The 16749-nt window shown below is 39.8% G+C and overlaps 1 protein-coding gene across 1 annotated transcript; it reads left to right on the top strand.

The window, feature by feature from the left end:
- The first annotated feature begins 250 nt into the window (after nucleotides 1-250).
- bnip1.L (BCL2/adenovirus E1B 19kDa interacting protein 1 L homeolog) lies at nucleotides 251-10916 on the top strand. Its single transcript, NM_001093247.1, is given in 6 exon segments — nucleotides 251-347; nucleotides 4377-4469; nucleotides 4946-5037; nucleotides 5951-6052; nucleotides 7282-7400; nucleotides 9074-10916. Coding segments are annotated over 6 exon segments (684 nt in total). The 5' UTR covers nucleotides 251-263; the 3' UTR covers nucleotides 9268-10916.
- Nucleotides 10917-16749: the final 5833 nt, after the last annotated feature.

Raw genomic sequence — 16749 nt, 5'->3', positions numbered from 1 at the left:
GTCCAGTCTAAGCCTGTTTCAATCTGAATTTAATGATTAATTTGCTTTTCTTGAGCTATTCCTGAACAAAATGCTTCTGGTTGTGTGTGTGTGTGTTTTTCCAAAAATCACCGCTAGATGTCACTGTTCTGTCTGCTCGCTGTCTTTCTATGCAAAGAAACGACAGCAGATGGCGCAAGCAAGGTTTCCTTTTGCCTTTAGTCAACAATCGTCGTTACGTACTATTTTGTCCCAGTCCTCCTACCGTAGCGGAGCCTGTCGCGATGGCAGAGTCCCAGGATGTCCACGTCCGAATCTGTCACCAGGAAATCGTTAAATACGATCTGGAGATCAAAGCGCTGATCCAGGTAAATGCATTGCGGCTGTTGTAAGGGGTAGAGACGGGGTTAGCCATTGATAAAACTGGCAGATTCTGAACATACAGGAAACATTAAGGTATTGAGCCTACACATTAAGCGAATTAGTCCTTATGCAGCGACACCTAGTGGCAGGCCGGGATAATGTACTAGTGCCACCGCCTTGTAATTCCAGTCTGTGACAAGCAGCTGCAGGTATAGGGCAGAGCCTGGCAGTGTTATTGGCTCATACAGGACCATGGCCTTCAGTCTACATTTACATAGGGGGTAACACTTTGAACTAGCTCAGAACTCTATCCCTTAGGCAACAACTATATATATATATATATATATATCTATATATCTATATATCTATATATCTATATATCTATATACACAATAGCCATGAATATCTTGTAAATTATATCCTTATAAACGGTGAGTTCTGATGTCATTTCTGTCACATGACTCACTGAAACTTGTGTATTATAATAAATAAAGTACCCCCAGTTGCAAAATATGAGGATATTAGAAGTTACCTTGGAGTTCCATGACCTGTATAAAAACACCCTGCCTTCGGGTCATAAAACTCCTCGGTAACTTATACTCTCCTTATAATTTACAAGAGGGTGTACTTTATTCACTATATATATATATATATATATATATATATATATATATATATATATATATATATAAAATGGAGAAAACAGGCACTCTCGAAAAAGTGTTCAAAATTGCCTTGGTGCAGCCCTTTTACGATGAGAATGTACAGGAACTGCAGAGGCCGCACTCACAGGTCTTAGAAATACGAAGAAAAAAAATAGCTGACGTTTCAGTTGACACAACAGCCTTTCTCAAAGGGAAGTGGGGGATAAAATGAACGGAATAAATACGTGGTGTGGCGGGAAGGGAACGCCGATCAACAAGGGAATTGGCGCTCGAGTGACGTCATACATAGAAAAAAATGTGAATAAAGTGAAAAAAACGTACATAAAATCGGCACAACAATTAATGAAATACTGAAATATTGAAATACAATATGTGAAGTTAGGCAAGATATGTGGGAACGGAAATGAAAAAGGAAGGCATGTGTCAAATCAATGAATATAACAAAGTCGGATCATAATTACTTACAAGTACCTTGACCAAAAAAAGTAAGATAGGGACTCGGTCACGGGTCTTTGTTATATTCATTGATTTGACACATGCCTTCCTGTTTTGTTTCCGTTCCCACATATCTTGCCTAACGTCACATACACTTTTTGCCAGGCAGGTAGGGAAATAACGTCACTTTTCGTCACAAAAAAAGGATTTTTTCCACTTTTTCCTTTCCTGTCCCTAATTTGCATATGCAAATTAGGATTCACTTCGGTATTCGGCTGAATCTTTCACCAAGGATTCGAGTCTTCGGCCGAATCCCAATAGTGGATTCGGTGCATCCCTAATATATATATATATATATATATATATATATATATATATATATATATATATATATATATATATATATATATAACCCTCAATGTGGACTCCAAAATTGTGTGAATCAAACAATTTTATGTAGACATCACTCGTGTAGCCAACGTTTCGGCCCTCATTGGGGCCTTTATCAAGGTTATATATATATATCATTCTAGCCAATAAATTATCCCTTGTTTCATGTATATGTGCTGTTAATGCAGATATTGATAAATAATATAATATATTATAAAGCACCAACATATTCCTTGGTGTTGTACACAACTGATGCACAGACCCTTCAGTACAGGAGATAATAATCAGAGCTGGAGTTGCTAATCAAGGGCCTCATACCACTAAATTAGCTGGGGGTTTCATTACTGGCTCATGTGACATATGGCAACAAGTAGAATGTGGCCCAGTACAAATAAATGCTCCGTGCACAGCGGCGTAACTACAAAGAAAGCAGACCCAGGAGGTAATTTATATACAATTTCTATAAATATTGGTAAAACAAATCAACCTCTAGACATATTGGGAACCTGAAAACTAATTTGCTATGGGGCCCAGTAATATCTAATTACGCCACTGCCAATTCACTCATCACTTAGGGGTGCCACCTGTTCCGTTTTGCCCCAAACAGTTCACCTTTTGTAAGGCTTGTTCGGGTCTGAGCTTTCTGTACGGTTTTCAGCCTTCTGAAACCCAAACAATAATCTGGCCAATACATGAAAGACATTTAAATACTAAGAGACTCACCTCTTCACCTCAACATGGTTTAGTTACTATCAAGTTAATTTTTCTAAATTAGCATTGCTGTATTTCAGGGCTTACTAGATAACTGATTGCTGTCTAATTAAAACACCTGCCAAGGCCGGGGCTGGTATTGCAAATTTACCGGCAATGCAATTGCCGGTAATTTGAAATACCCTTTTAAAAAAGCCCCTGGCCTGCCCCCAATTAAAAAATAACTTACCTTTTTTCCAGCGCTGTGCGATGTTGCTCCGCCCCTTTTAGCGGCACATCACGTAGCCCCGCCCTTTTAGCGGCACACCACATAGCTCCGCCCCCTTTTGGTGCCCGTCCCCACTGGCCGGTAAAATTTTTTAATAAAGGTGGCAACCCTATGTCTAATAGTTGTCATACCTCTAATTAAAGGATTGGGCTTACTCGTCAAGCAGAAAATAGCTTAAAGGGGAAGGAAATCTAGTCGGCGCAAACCCCCCACCCCCCCTCCCATTTGTTGCCCACCCTCCCTCCTCCCCCCTGGCCTACCCGTCCTGCTGGGCAAATGCCCCTAACTTGTTACTTACCCTTCTGCGCAGGTCCAGTCCAGGGAGTTCACAGACGACATCTTCTTCCACGCGATCTTCTTCCTGCTGTGAACGGCGTTTTGGCGCATGCGCATTAGGATCATTTCGCCGGTACGGATCTACTGCACATGCGCCAAAAGTCACACGCATGCGCAGTAGATCGTACCGGCGAAATGATCCTACTGCGCATGCACCGTTCAAAGCAGGAAGAAGATCGCGTGGAAGAAGATGTCGTCTGTGCACTCCCTGGACTGGACCTGCGCAGAAGGGTAAGTAACAAGTTAGGGGCATTTGCCCAGCGGGACGGGTAGGCCAGGGGGAGGAGGGAGGGTGGGCAACAAATGGGAGGGGGGGTGGGGGGTTTGCGCTGACTAGGTTTCCTTCCCCTTTAAAGGTTGCTACCAGTGTGGTTTTGAACTTGGCATAAACACATTAAAACATTGCGAAAACTGGATAGAAATCAAGCCAGTTACATCTAAGTGATGCAATAGACTCTCCCCGGTGTCTTAACTCCACCAACATCATTGTGCCCACCTCTGATGTCATCATGCCTGTTCCTACATCACTGCCCCAGTGGTGTAAATGTTAGGCCAGGTTCCCCAACAAAAAATATTTCTGGGTCCCCACATGGGGTGGTAACAGCTCGTACTCTTCTCACATGGGGACTAGAACCTCCCCCCCCATGCTCGCTGACTTGCAGGGCTGTCGGCAGGGAGAGCAGACCACAGACTATTCTTGTGTAAATACTCCCAGTCACAACAAGACAAATTAGGTGCAATGCTCTTTAATACTCTGCATTCATTTTGTTTCTTAAAAAATTTGCAGAATCATATACATCACACTAAACGTTAAATCAAATCAAAGATGAACGACCCCTTTAAATGTAATTTTTCAGTGGAACTGAGGCTGCTTTGCTACTCAATGTAATCTAAGCTTAGGAACAGTACACCTGAGGATTGTCTCTCATTGGATCATTATGCCCTGCTAGCTGTCAAACCATCTCTACTTAAGAGAAACACCTATCCTGCCAATCAGGTTCCTTTGTCTCGTAGGTGAGTCTCCCTTTCTTAGAGGGTAAAGAACAAGGAAGGTGTATACTACATCTTTACATCTTTAGTAACTCAATAGCAACTCAATACCAAAGGCTAAAACAACTCCTTTTTACGATGACATTATGCTGTTTCTACCACCTCTGTATATAAATTATTATTGAAGGGAATATGTTCTGTATTAAATGCCAACATTTTAAATGCCTTTTCTTTTTTAGGATATCCGAGAATGTCCTGGTCCTCTAAGCACCCTGAATGATCTCAATGCTCAAGTCAAGGAGAAATTCCACCTGCTGAGGTTGAGAATACAGGTACATTCTATAATCCCAGTGCAACAAGTTACTTTCAGATATGTCGTGGTATTATTGGAGAGAATTAGCAATTCCAAGATCCACAATAGAGGTAGATAATATATGCCTCTGACCTTGTCTACAAAACTCTGTAAAACAATATCCTGTACTGCCTGCAATTCATTTTAGCTGAAATGGCCAGTAGGTGGGGCTGTTGTTTTAAAATTCATTATATGAGCAGTTCCAAAACTGCTTGAATCTTTAAAACTTGAAGAAAAATATTTTTTACATAAATTACAAAAATGCCATTTTACACTAATTTGTTCTGATAGTTTAGCTTTCCTTTAATACTAGATAACACTGTTTCTTTGGATTTAACAAAAAAACAAAAACGTTTTGAATGAATCATTGCTCCCCACCCTCCATGTAACACCATCTATATATTTGTTTTCCAAATCCATAATTGGTTGTATTTTTTTTTTTTTTTGTGGGGAAAGGATTTTGAACAGCTGGCTAAGGAGCAGGATAAGGAATCCGACAAGCAGGCATTGCTGAAGGAGATGGAGTGTCACAAGAAACAGATGTTAAGGTATGCATGGCTGCCTGCTGTTGACATCTTTGTAGCTGTTCAGAAATTTTGAGTAAAAAAGTCAATCATTTAAACATTGTAGGAAACAGTGGAAGACCTTTACTCACTTGACTCTTAAGGGGTTATTTATTAACCTCAAATTCCTCTAGCTTTTTAGGGCAAAAATTAAAATTTTTCATGGAAAAAAACCCTATAAATGTAGAGATTTTTTTTAATACTCCAATGCTGCAAAAAGCCTAAATCCTAAATTCCGCCATCTCAAACCCGTCGAGGTTTTGTATAAGTCAATGGGAGAGGCACCAATCTCAATTTGAAGTTATGGTGGTTTGCGCTGGGTTTAACACAAAAATCCAAATAATTCAGGGCAGGGTTTTTGGTTAAAAACTCCAAAAAATCAAGCGATTCGGGGGGAAAAAGGCAGATTCAGGTTTTTACTCGATTTTATCGGGTTTTTTCCTGATCCGATTTAATTCAAGCTTTTTAATGAATAAATAGGTTCAAATCGGGCATGCTTTTTTAAATAAAATAATGAGATAAATTCGGAGTTTAGTAAATAATCCCCTTAAATGAGAAGGAAACCCTTTTGCAAAAAACCCTGTACCCCCCACTCCAGGTAGACCCCCCTCCCTCCAGGCTAACTACCCCTTGGGGAAATGCGCAGTTGGAGCAGTTTGCTGGTTTGCGACAACTGCGCATGCGCGGAATTACATGGAAAGTGCCGATCTCCCAGGGTGGCAAACTTGTTACATGTGAAAAAGGATTATTTATATAATATCCTATATAGATATACAAATGAGTGTCTTCTTGTAATGCCCATTCTTATGCCTTTCTTATTTGATTTTTTGATGTGCATTTCCATTTTTCTCAAGCAAACTTAGCAACTGCTGTTCATCCATTGTGATATTGATTTCAGCAACCAGACTGTGTGGCGTAAGGCGAACCTTTCCTGCAAGCAAGCGATAGATAACGCAGAGAAGGATGAACTGCTGGAAGGAGGTGACCCTACAAGGCAGCGGTAGAGTCATTTGTTTTGACAGACTCTTCGTGCATATTACATTATGAGGATTAACCTGAATGATTGTTTTTGGATTTATTGATATGAATGTAAACAGAAGGAGGATCTCTATGTTGAATGGAAGAATTGGTGGGATCTCTTGTCCACTTGCCATATAACACTACACCTTCTTGTATGTTAGGTAGTGATGAAATGAACTTTAATCACCATATAGTGCAATGCAGTGGCACTGCAGCACCAGGGCAGCACACTTCTTGAGTGTAGTGAACATGCTAAGCTATTCATTTTTGGTGATTTTTCAACAATAGTATATGTTTCTGCCAGCTATTAACACTTGTAGGTGACATTGCCATGTAATCTTTTTCCTCTTTATTATTGGAGTGCTGAGAGGTGGGGCACCAGCAAGGAGGGTGAGTTGGTAGGGGAAAGACACTTCTCCCTGTCTTTATTTAAAGCCTATTAATCCATGGTTGCTCTTGCTTGGAAGAGATCTGTTTTCCAGAAAACTTATCAAGAAAGATCCGAAATACAGCAATGCCAATTACCACAGTTTTGACAAGCGTTGACTGAAAGTCTCAAAAGAAAAAAACCATAACACATAATATACGAGACAAGAATGTATTGTTAGCAAATGCCTTGACTTATTATAACCCTTGGAGGGAAGAAAGGCAGGCAAATTGGGAAGAGGAAGATTAAAGTTTGTACCCATGTTTTGTTTCTAGTTCTGTTTTAGTTCTTCTACCCAATTAAATCTTATACTGGTATAGGCATATAATCTTAATATATATCATATATCAGTCCTTCTTGGCACGTATAGTTTATATACTTTGTTGTACTCCATCTTAATGTGATACAAATTGTAGCCAATCCATATCAAGATACTTTGGAATTGGTTCAGTGCTGACTGGTGTTCTATTGTCCTATTCAGTTCTGCTTTGGAGGGTCAAATAACTTGTCTTCAGAATAGTTTTGCAAAAAACGGGAAAGTTGTGCTCACTCTGAATTTTACAATTGTAAACCATTAGACGAGGATGCAATGAGGCTGTGAACAGAAAATTCATACAAAGAAAAAAGGTCCTCTGCACTCCACTCATTATCAATATCAATATATTAAGGACATTGAGACATTTTTCAGAATAGTTTTGAAATATATAGCAAAGTGGCTCCTTAAAAAATATCTCTGTGCATGCTTGAATTATTTTTGTAGTCAATGCAACTCTCCCCAACAGGAAAGTAGCGAAGGAAAACTTGGCACAGTCGACAAGCAGCATCACGGAGAGTCTGATGGGTATCAGTCGAATGATGTCACAGCAAGTCCGGCAGAGTGAAGTTACCACGCAGACACTAGGTACGGAGGAACCCTATACCCTGTAGAGCCAAAAATTTTATTTTTACCCCAGGCTTGAATAATCATATTAGTAAGGTGCTGGAAAGTGCTGTTCCTAATGCTCTACCCCACCTTAATTTTGGCTAACACCACACCCTGACAAGCACTCACAGTCCGAAATACACAGCAAGAAAACAGGGCTACTGGCACAGGGCCAAAAGTATAAGTTAAAAGAATAAGTCTTTATTAATTATTGTTAAAAGTATAAATGTATCTCCATAGGCCCTACGTGTTTTGCACCTGCAAGATACTTATAGGACAAGTAACACAAAAAAATTTATAAGTAAAAAATGAATTCCTCCCCCCTCCAATAACACTGCCATCCTGGACAAAGTTATCTATCTTTAATATTTAAAACATAAATAATGCATTAAAATCTCACTTCCGGTCTGGTTTAAAAAGGCGATGTGGCGACCTGCACTTAAAGTGCGCGCTCCGATGCTCTGCTAGCCGGTTTCTTTTTAAAACCGTAAGTTGCTGCGCTGTGCTTTTGCGGCAGGGAAAAGGCTGGGTGAAAATCATTCATAAAGCACCTGCTCTCACACCCCGAACAGAGAGGAGAAAGGGAGCTCTCCCAACAAGTGGGACCCAAACTGTGATTTCCTGGAACCATCAGCAAGCGGCAGAACTAGACTTTGGCGACAGCAGGGATTTTGCATTGCATCAGACAAGGCTGTTTATGGCTGAGACTAGCCCGCACAGCTCACTGCAAGCCCGTGCTAAAGACGTCCCTCTAGAACAGAAATGTACATTTTCAGGCCCGGCCCTCTATAGAAGCAAGTAACTTCTGGTTTTAAAAAGAAGCCGGCTAACGGGACATCAGAGCGTGCACGTAAGTGCAGGTCGCCACATCGCCTTTTTAAACCAGACCGGAAGTGCTATTTTATTGCATTATTTATGTATTGAATATTAAAGATAGATAACTTTGTCCAGGATGACAGTATTATTGGAGGGGGGAGGAAATAATTTTTTACTTATACATTTTTAGTGTTACTTGTCCTTTAATCATGGGCTCCCACAGTACACGTATGAAGGTATGCAGTTCTCTCTGCCCACTGCGCTGAAACACGCTGGGCAAAAGAGGTGTTGCAAGAGGTATTTGTGGTATATTTTGTTATCCATAATGCAGTGTTTATTTCAACTGTTACTGCAATTCTTAACCCCCCCCTCCAAGTTGGAAAGACTTTCTCAACCAGTTTCTTCTATTGGAGAACCACCCTGGGAGAGCCATTCCAACTCCAGTGGACATCTCTTGACATGGAAGTGCTGCAGCTGGAAAATGAGCTTTAGAGTTGTTAAAAATGTTTAGTAAAGTAAATAAAACTACAAGCATACCATTCGTATGGGCAAAGCTTCCACCCAGGATATATATATGCGACCCAGAAACAATTACACTCAATCACCACACAATTCATCTGCAGACATACCTCCTACCCTAATGCACCCTACCCTCCAAATGGAAATTTAGGTCTGTGTGGAAAGCTGTGATTGTAGCCAGAGAAATGTGTCAAATGTGTGTCATTTCCCTACATCTCAAAAATGGGGGTTACATGTTCCTGAGAGACGGTAGGAATAAGTATGGGATCAGATCGTTCTTGTGAGATCTTCACGTGGTCTTTATCTTTTCTCTATAGCCACGTCATCACGGACCATTCAGGAAGCCAACGAGGAGTTCAAATCCATGTCGGGGACTATACAACTTGGACGAAAACTTATCACTAAATATAACCGGCGTGAGCTCACTGACAAGCTACTCATTTTTCTGGCCTTGGCCTTATTCTTAGCAACTGTACTGTACATTTTGAAAAAAAGGCTATTTCTGTTCTAGTCGCTGTACTGCAAAGGATTTGGATGCCCAACCGGTGAGGTACCCTGGCTTTAAAGATTGCGAGCAACTTACTAAACTACACCGATTACTCTGGAACTAGTATCTAAAGCTACATCATCTCTTCTCTGTTCAAAATGGTGCACAAAGTTAATGAATGTCTAGGTTTATAAAAAAAAGTCAGTTGTTGTGGAATTCTGGGAGTTGTAGATCAACTGCAGAGGAAACCGAGGCTGGACATTCCTGGTTTAGACTTTGGTCTTGGTCCTGACATTTGTGTTCCATTTTATGTAAGTTGCCTTGCCATGTGGATTTTATGATAGTCTTATGTACTGATGTAATCCATCAGTGAAACAAATGATCACCATCTGTAGACATTTGCTTATTGGTTACTGTGTTAGGCGAAAGCCGGGTAGATCTGCCCATTTAGCAAAGTTACCATAAAAGCACATTTTTGCCCCCCAGTTTGGTGGTGGGCCTTATGATTATTTTCTGATTATGTTGCCTCCAATGGGAGACCTTTTGATGAGGACCACAGTAGAGGTGCATGGTCAGCCCAAACCCCCAGGATTAATGGGTTTACCTTCAGGTCAGGCTAATAATTGAACATGGGGCTGGTGGGTCTAACTATTCACCTGAGCACCCCTCACCCAATTTAGTTCTGCCATGTTTCTCTGCCTCCAGCTCCGTTGGAACTAGCGTTTATAGACTCGCACTTACCTCATCCTGTGACATCAGATATAGGCAGGTCGAACACGAGTATCTAAATGGTACCATATATACAGCCTTATGTGGGTTTTGCCTGACAGAATTATTCAGCATTCCCAAGCAATAGCTTATTGAGCCAAATCCGATTTTGAGGCTATTGTTTCAGTCAAATAGCTGTCACCTTGATCAGGAGCAATCAAGTCAGCTTCTCTCCTGCCCTCAGGAGAATCAGTGGCAGATCTAGCTATCAAACAGTTGCGGGGCATCTTTTGTAAGAAAAAGGAAAATAATATGAATTAAATATTTAAAGGGTCACTTTTCAGGCGATGGAATGTGGACAGCCTTAATTCAGTGGGGAAAACGTAAGGGTATACTGTGCTCCTTTAACAGATGAAGGAAGTTGTGATTTCTTACTTCTGTCTGGCCATATTGTGTGTTAGTTTCTGCAAAATGACTGTGGTTTATTCAGCTAAATAAAGATGCAAATTAAAAGTATAAATTCGTATGGCTGTTATGAAAACTGTTTATATATTTTTTGTCACAAGTCAGTTTAACAGATGACTGATGTCAAACTTGTGGCGATTCTACTGCATGGAATCCCCCTTCACCCTGAAAGTCGGAAGATGGGAGTTTCCGGTAGCAGGAGGGCTGCACAGTTTATGGCACTAACATATAATATATACGAGTCCGTGCAATGAATGCCATTGAGCCGTGTGGAGGGAGCCATGTGGGGGCTCAGGCAATTATCAGCCGTCCCTCGGACTGAAGGCAAGGGCACAGAGATCAGGCTTCCTGCGTCTACATGGACCAACTCTCTCATGGAATTTTCAATTTCCTTTCATTCTCATGATATTTTACGTGAGTACCATTTAACCAATGTCATGTTAGCTGGCAGGAGGACAGAAATAGGTTTTCGTCTTCTTTAATAAATTATATTTATGATATTCTGTGTTTGTTTTATTTCCTGCTGCACTCACCAACTGAATTTATTCTTCCTACATCCAAACACATTTACTGAAGACTATACAAATATCCCTGAAAAAGAAAGATTTATTTATTTTTTAAATCTGGAATGCTTTGGGAGAAAATCAGCCCTAATCCCAAATATGTTTTTTTAACCAAGGTGTTTAATTGCAGCAGTGCCATAACTCAGTTCAGTTGGTTTGAGACAGTTCACCAGAAATAAAGACTTTTTCCAATGACTTTCTATTTTCAATGTGTGACCATTTTTCTAATATTGAATTGAAAATTAATTTTCACCTTCTAAAGCAGCTCTGGGATGTGGGGTCCTCGACCCCGTAAACTGCTCTAAATTGATACAATTAGTTGATACATTTCTTATCTTTCGCCCTGCTGAGCGGAATCCCTGAGTTTCATTACAGGCAGCTGTTAGAATTGATACAATAGTTGCTAATACTCCACAGATGCTGCTGAGAAATGTATCAACCAATGGTGGCCATATACGGGGCGATAAAAGCTGACGACAGACCGAGTCGGCAGCTTATTGGCCCATGTATGGGGCCCCTGACGGGCTTCCCCGATCGAGATCTAGCTGAAAGTCGGCCAGATCTCTCTTGGATGGGACTAAAAATCCCGTTGGATCGCGGCCGCATCTGCTCGTTGATGGGGTCCCGCGATCTGACCGCCCGTTACCATTCGTTAGGATCCGATCGTTGGGCCCTAGGGCCCATGAACGGATCAGCCCGGTATTGCCCAAGGTGAGCATATCGGGGAGAGATCCGCTCGTTTGGCGACATCGCCAAACGAGCGGATCTCTCCGTGTATGGCCACCTTAAATGTAGCAAAATTGTAAAAGTTCAGAGACTGCACTTGAATTAATGAGCTGCCAGACTCAAAAAGCAGAGGCAAGAACATTGAATTTTAAACTTAGATTTTGAAAAAACAATAAAACATATTAAAAAGGGAAAGTAATTGAAAAAAGTCTTTATTTCTGTAGAACAATCTGATACAATTGAATTGAAAAGAGTGTTTGTAAGGTGAACCACCCCTTTAAACTGCATGATAAAATAGTGGAACAATTACTAAAGGTTACATCCAGAATGCTCGAGAACAGGGGTTTTCCGGATAAGGGATTTTTATGTAATTTGGATCTCCATACCTTAAGTATCGTTTAACATATATCATTATCATTAAACATTCAATAAAACCAACAGGATTGTTTTGCCTCCAATAAGGGTTAGTTATATCTAAGCTGAGATCAAGTACAAGGTTCTTTTTTATTATTACAGATGAAAAAGGGGAATAATTATAAAACATTTTAACTATTTGCTTAAAATGGGATCTACTATGGGAGACGGCCTTCCCTAAATTTGGAGCTTTCTAGCTAACGGATCCCATACCTGTACCTCTGAAGATAAACCTGCAAGGACTTGCTCTATTAGGCTTGTGTTCAGTGTTCATCCAGCTGCCTATAATTGTTTTGTAAGCACATGCTACGGGTAAATAAATCAGTTTTTTGCATGCACTGAACGCCTAATAGAACTGTCCACTCTTCTGATGTTTGATTGACATGTCACAACATGTATTCATCTTCCTATGTCATAACAGCAATATAGTACGCCAGAAAGTGGCCATCATATAGCTGAGTCCTGCTGTCTGAAATAGCATGCAAGCTCCAGTACCAAAGTTTTAAAAATAGTTAGAGTGTTGGACTAACATATAGAATTTCCATTATCCTTTAATTCACAGCCTATGAACATAAACAGTAGCTTCCATCAGACTGCTTCCGTGACACAGTATCCTAATTCAGCATGCTACAGTGATGGCCGGGGAACAGCTGCAAAGTGAAAAATTAGAGGTTTGGGAGGTATTCAAAGCTAAGTATTAAATGCAATTAGCTTTTTATTCACTTTGGGACTCATGAAACCTACTCATAGGAGGTCATCGTAAATGACATCAGCCGTGGAATGGACGAGGCAGAACAGTCTGCCAGTGTGAGGACAGGCAGTTTCAGGGAACTGATCCATCATGAAATAATAGATTTTGTTGAAGGGCAGCCAATCAACATTGATCTTCATTGGCTTCATGAAAGATTTGCCAGTCACTGTGACCTATTTTTTTTTTCTAGTAATAACAGAAACCGATACCCCATAAAAGGCTTTAGCACTTTTAAATAGTAAAATAGTGCTTGGTAGAATTGGCATGCACATTATTATACAAATTATTATCAATTATAACTGAATGGAAAATAGAATCCATTTGTGATGTTTTGTATGTCATTTGCTTGTCATGTAGCAGTTAGCATGCAAAAAGGCTATTCAGTGGAAATATATATTCCATTAGAATAATATAAACCTATTACTCAATCAGGTCCTTTGCATTGTAGGCACCTACTGTTGTGCACCATCACTAGCAACAATATCAGCTAAACCCTTTCACATTGGCAATACTCATACAGAATACAGTCGTACCAAGCCGTTATACTGTACAATTAATTATGGAGCTGGTTGGGTAGGAATGGAAATGTATTATCTTAATGGCACTACTTATCCCCAGGTTGCTGCCTTAATCTATCCCTCAACTGTCACAGATGTTAGAAAAGATTTGGAGGTGCATTTGGGACTCCTCTCCTTGCTTTGCTGTTTATGTTCAAGTTTTTTTAAAATAAACATTTTGGCGATTGCAAAAGGGACAATTGTAATGGCTTATGTGGATGGTTGCTGTTTTGTCTTTGTGCAGCTACATTTCCATAATGTAATCGATTCTACTTTTGGGTTGCCTGCACACTTGCTGTCCTCCAGTGTGTTTGCTTCAAGAAATAAAGTCCTGGAGTTTTTAAAACTGAATTCCTCTTCTACATGAAGTTAGAGGTGTCATTTATTATTTCCTCTGATCCAGGGGTGCAAATTGCAATGGAATTTCTTAGCCTTTGCTTGAATCTTGCAGTCTTTGTATAATAAAGGCTTCCTGATCTGCTGTGGACGAATAATCTGACTGAACTGTATTTCTCTCTTACTACAACAAAGGCAACAACCTGTATTTTTCTCTTATCTTCTAATGTCTACACATGTGTAATCTACAGTATTAATAGGGACATTATAATGTCCAATCATAAACAACATCCACAAGGGTCCTAATGATAAACCTTAGAAGCTGGGACGTTGACGTGTTTTAACACTTTACCTAGAAGTAGAGGTTTATGAAGAAAACAGTGAATTTTCTTTTGATATTAGAAATGTAATTTAATTGAAATGCTGTTACGGAACCCATGTTGCTTTTGGTCCATATTGGAATGAGCAGCAGACAACATTTTATTGAAGTTGCATTTTTGAAAACAGTCAAAGTAGTACAAAAATTACTTACTTTGCCCAGTCTTTTTGTTTCTGCAAGTTTAAATAGGGCTCTACATTTTTCTTAGTGAGTAAAACAAGAAGTACATTTAATATATAGCTTATTTAAATTGTTATCACTTAGCTAGGCCTTATAAGAGGTGTGTGTATATAAATATATATACATACATACATTGAAAAGTGCCACTCCAGATGAGATATAGTGTTTAATGAGCAAAAGTCCCCAACTAAGTAAAATAAGCCATAATATGCCCCCTTGAACTTGTAGCTCGCCAGTCCCACTGGACCGAATTGTTCCCTGTGAAAGATCTATGATGCTTTTGTTAGCTGAAAACTTCATAGGGATTTAATCACAATAAGGAAGCTGAACACTTTAATTAGTTGTTCAAATGAGGGACTTCCCTTTAAAGTAACTAAATGTAACATTATCATTAGTGAACTGTCCCTGGCATCCTCATGACAGATGCAGCTCAGCTGCTGCTCGCAGTCGGGAACTTCGCAAGACCCTGCCATTATTAAGATGGCTGCCTCCACATCAACACGATACAGAAGTACCAGTCTTTGGTCTGGACAGGAATTAGGGCAGCTGCACCCTACAATCTACAAAGGAAAGTTCCCAGTGATGGATGAGACTTCAGAGACAATAAAGACATATGGAAAGTTATGTGTCTGACTCCCAGGAAATAATGTGAGACTTGTCCTGTACTTAACCTTAATGGGACATGGGAAACAGGTCCACTCCCTTAACAGAGGCCTCGCCGTTAGAGCAAGGGAAAAGGTGCTGGAGATCAGATCGGCCTGGGTAGAATTTTAGAAGATAAGGATGAACTGTATATTCTATATGTACAGTATATTGTAAGTCATTCCCTAAGCTCAGTAAGTGACAGCAGCACAGTGCATCTACAGTGAATCAGCAGAAAAGAAGATGGGGAGCTACTGGGTAAATATTGGAAGGCACAGATTTTTTACTTCTAAAGAGCTGTGAATACCTTGGGCTGGTACATCACCTCAAAACATAATGTGCAGTATTTCTACCCCTATTTTTTGTCAAGCATTATGTAGTTCTCCTTTAAAGGCACATCAAGTGCTCGCAGGAGCTACCGTAAGCTAGAATTTGAGTGAAGACAATAGCTTGAATTATTTTACAACAGCACTTTTTAGTTAATTTATAGAATAAAATACCCCTTTTGATAAATATATAGTATAAATAGGGTTGCCACCTTTCTGTTAAAGGAACAGTAACACAGAAAATATGAAAATATAGGGGCATATTTATCAAGAGTCGAATTTCAAATTGAAAAAACTTCGAAAATCGGATTCAAAAACCGAAATTAAGTTGAAGGTGTTTTTTTTGGTCTAATAGGTCCGTTTTTGATCAAATAGGTCCATATTCGGCTGAATTCGAATCATATGAATCTAAATAATAGCACATTCGATCAAATTCGATTCAAAGTTTTTAAAAGTCCACCAATTGACTCCAAATAGATTCTAGCAGGTTCCCCATAGGCTAAAACAGCAATTCAGCAGGTTTTAGATGGCGAATGGTTGAAGTGGAATTTTTAAAGAGACAGTGCATGATAAATTTCGATATTCAAATTTTTTTTCAAATTCAAATCGAACTTGGACTATTCCCTAGTCGAAGTACACAAAAAAATGCTAGAAATTCTAATTTTTCATTTGAAAATTCACCTCGACTTTTGATAAATCTGCCCCATAATGTATTGTTGTGTTGCACTGGTACAACTGGTGTGTTTGTTCATGAAACTCTAAAATAGTTTATATAAACAAGCTGCTGTGTATCCAATGGGGCAGCCATTCAAAGCTGAAAAAGGAGAAAAGGCACAGGATTCACAACAGATAAGCTCTGTAGTATACAATGGGATTCTTCAGAACTTATCTGTGATCTGCTGTGTATCCTGTGCTTGAATGGCTGACCCTATAGTTACATAGCAGCTTGTATACATAAACTATAATAATGTCTCTGAAGCAAACACAACAATTTTACCACTGTCAGGCAACAGTACATTGTATTGTAAACACTTTAGTCTTTTGGTTTAACTGTTCCTTTAATACAACCGGCCTTCAGGTCGCAATGTGGGTGGTAACGTCACATGGGGTGGAGTGACGACATCACTGGACAGGGAACAGGTCTGGGTAGGTGGAAAAAATTGTCAGAAAATAGACAAGGCAAATACATATAAGGGATTATCTTGTCAGTGGAGAGGGCCAGGGAAGGGAGGGATTTATATGGTGTTAGAAATATACTCGCAATTATATATCTGGTGAATTCATAATTCCAGCCCTAGCTGGTAATTTACTGCTGAGCCAGTCAAATACTGGCCAGATGGCAACCATACTTGTACATGACACAAGCACACACAACCAGTTGAGTACATTTATTATACACACACATCCATCCTACATATTTGCTTGGACCCACTCAATGCACAGTGTAGACAATTTTATT

Source organism: Xenopus laevis, chromosome 3L (genome assembly GCF_017654675.1).
Source record: "Xenopus laevis strain J_2021 chromosome 3L, Xenopus_laevis_v10.1, whole genome shotgun sequence".
Lineage (NCBI taxonomy): Eukaryota > Metazoa > Chordata > Amphibia > Anura > Pipidae > Xenopus > Xenopus laevis.
Note: the sequence above shows the minus strand (reverse complement) of the source record. Positions and strands in the feature narration are given on the sequence as shown.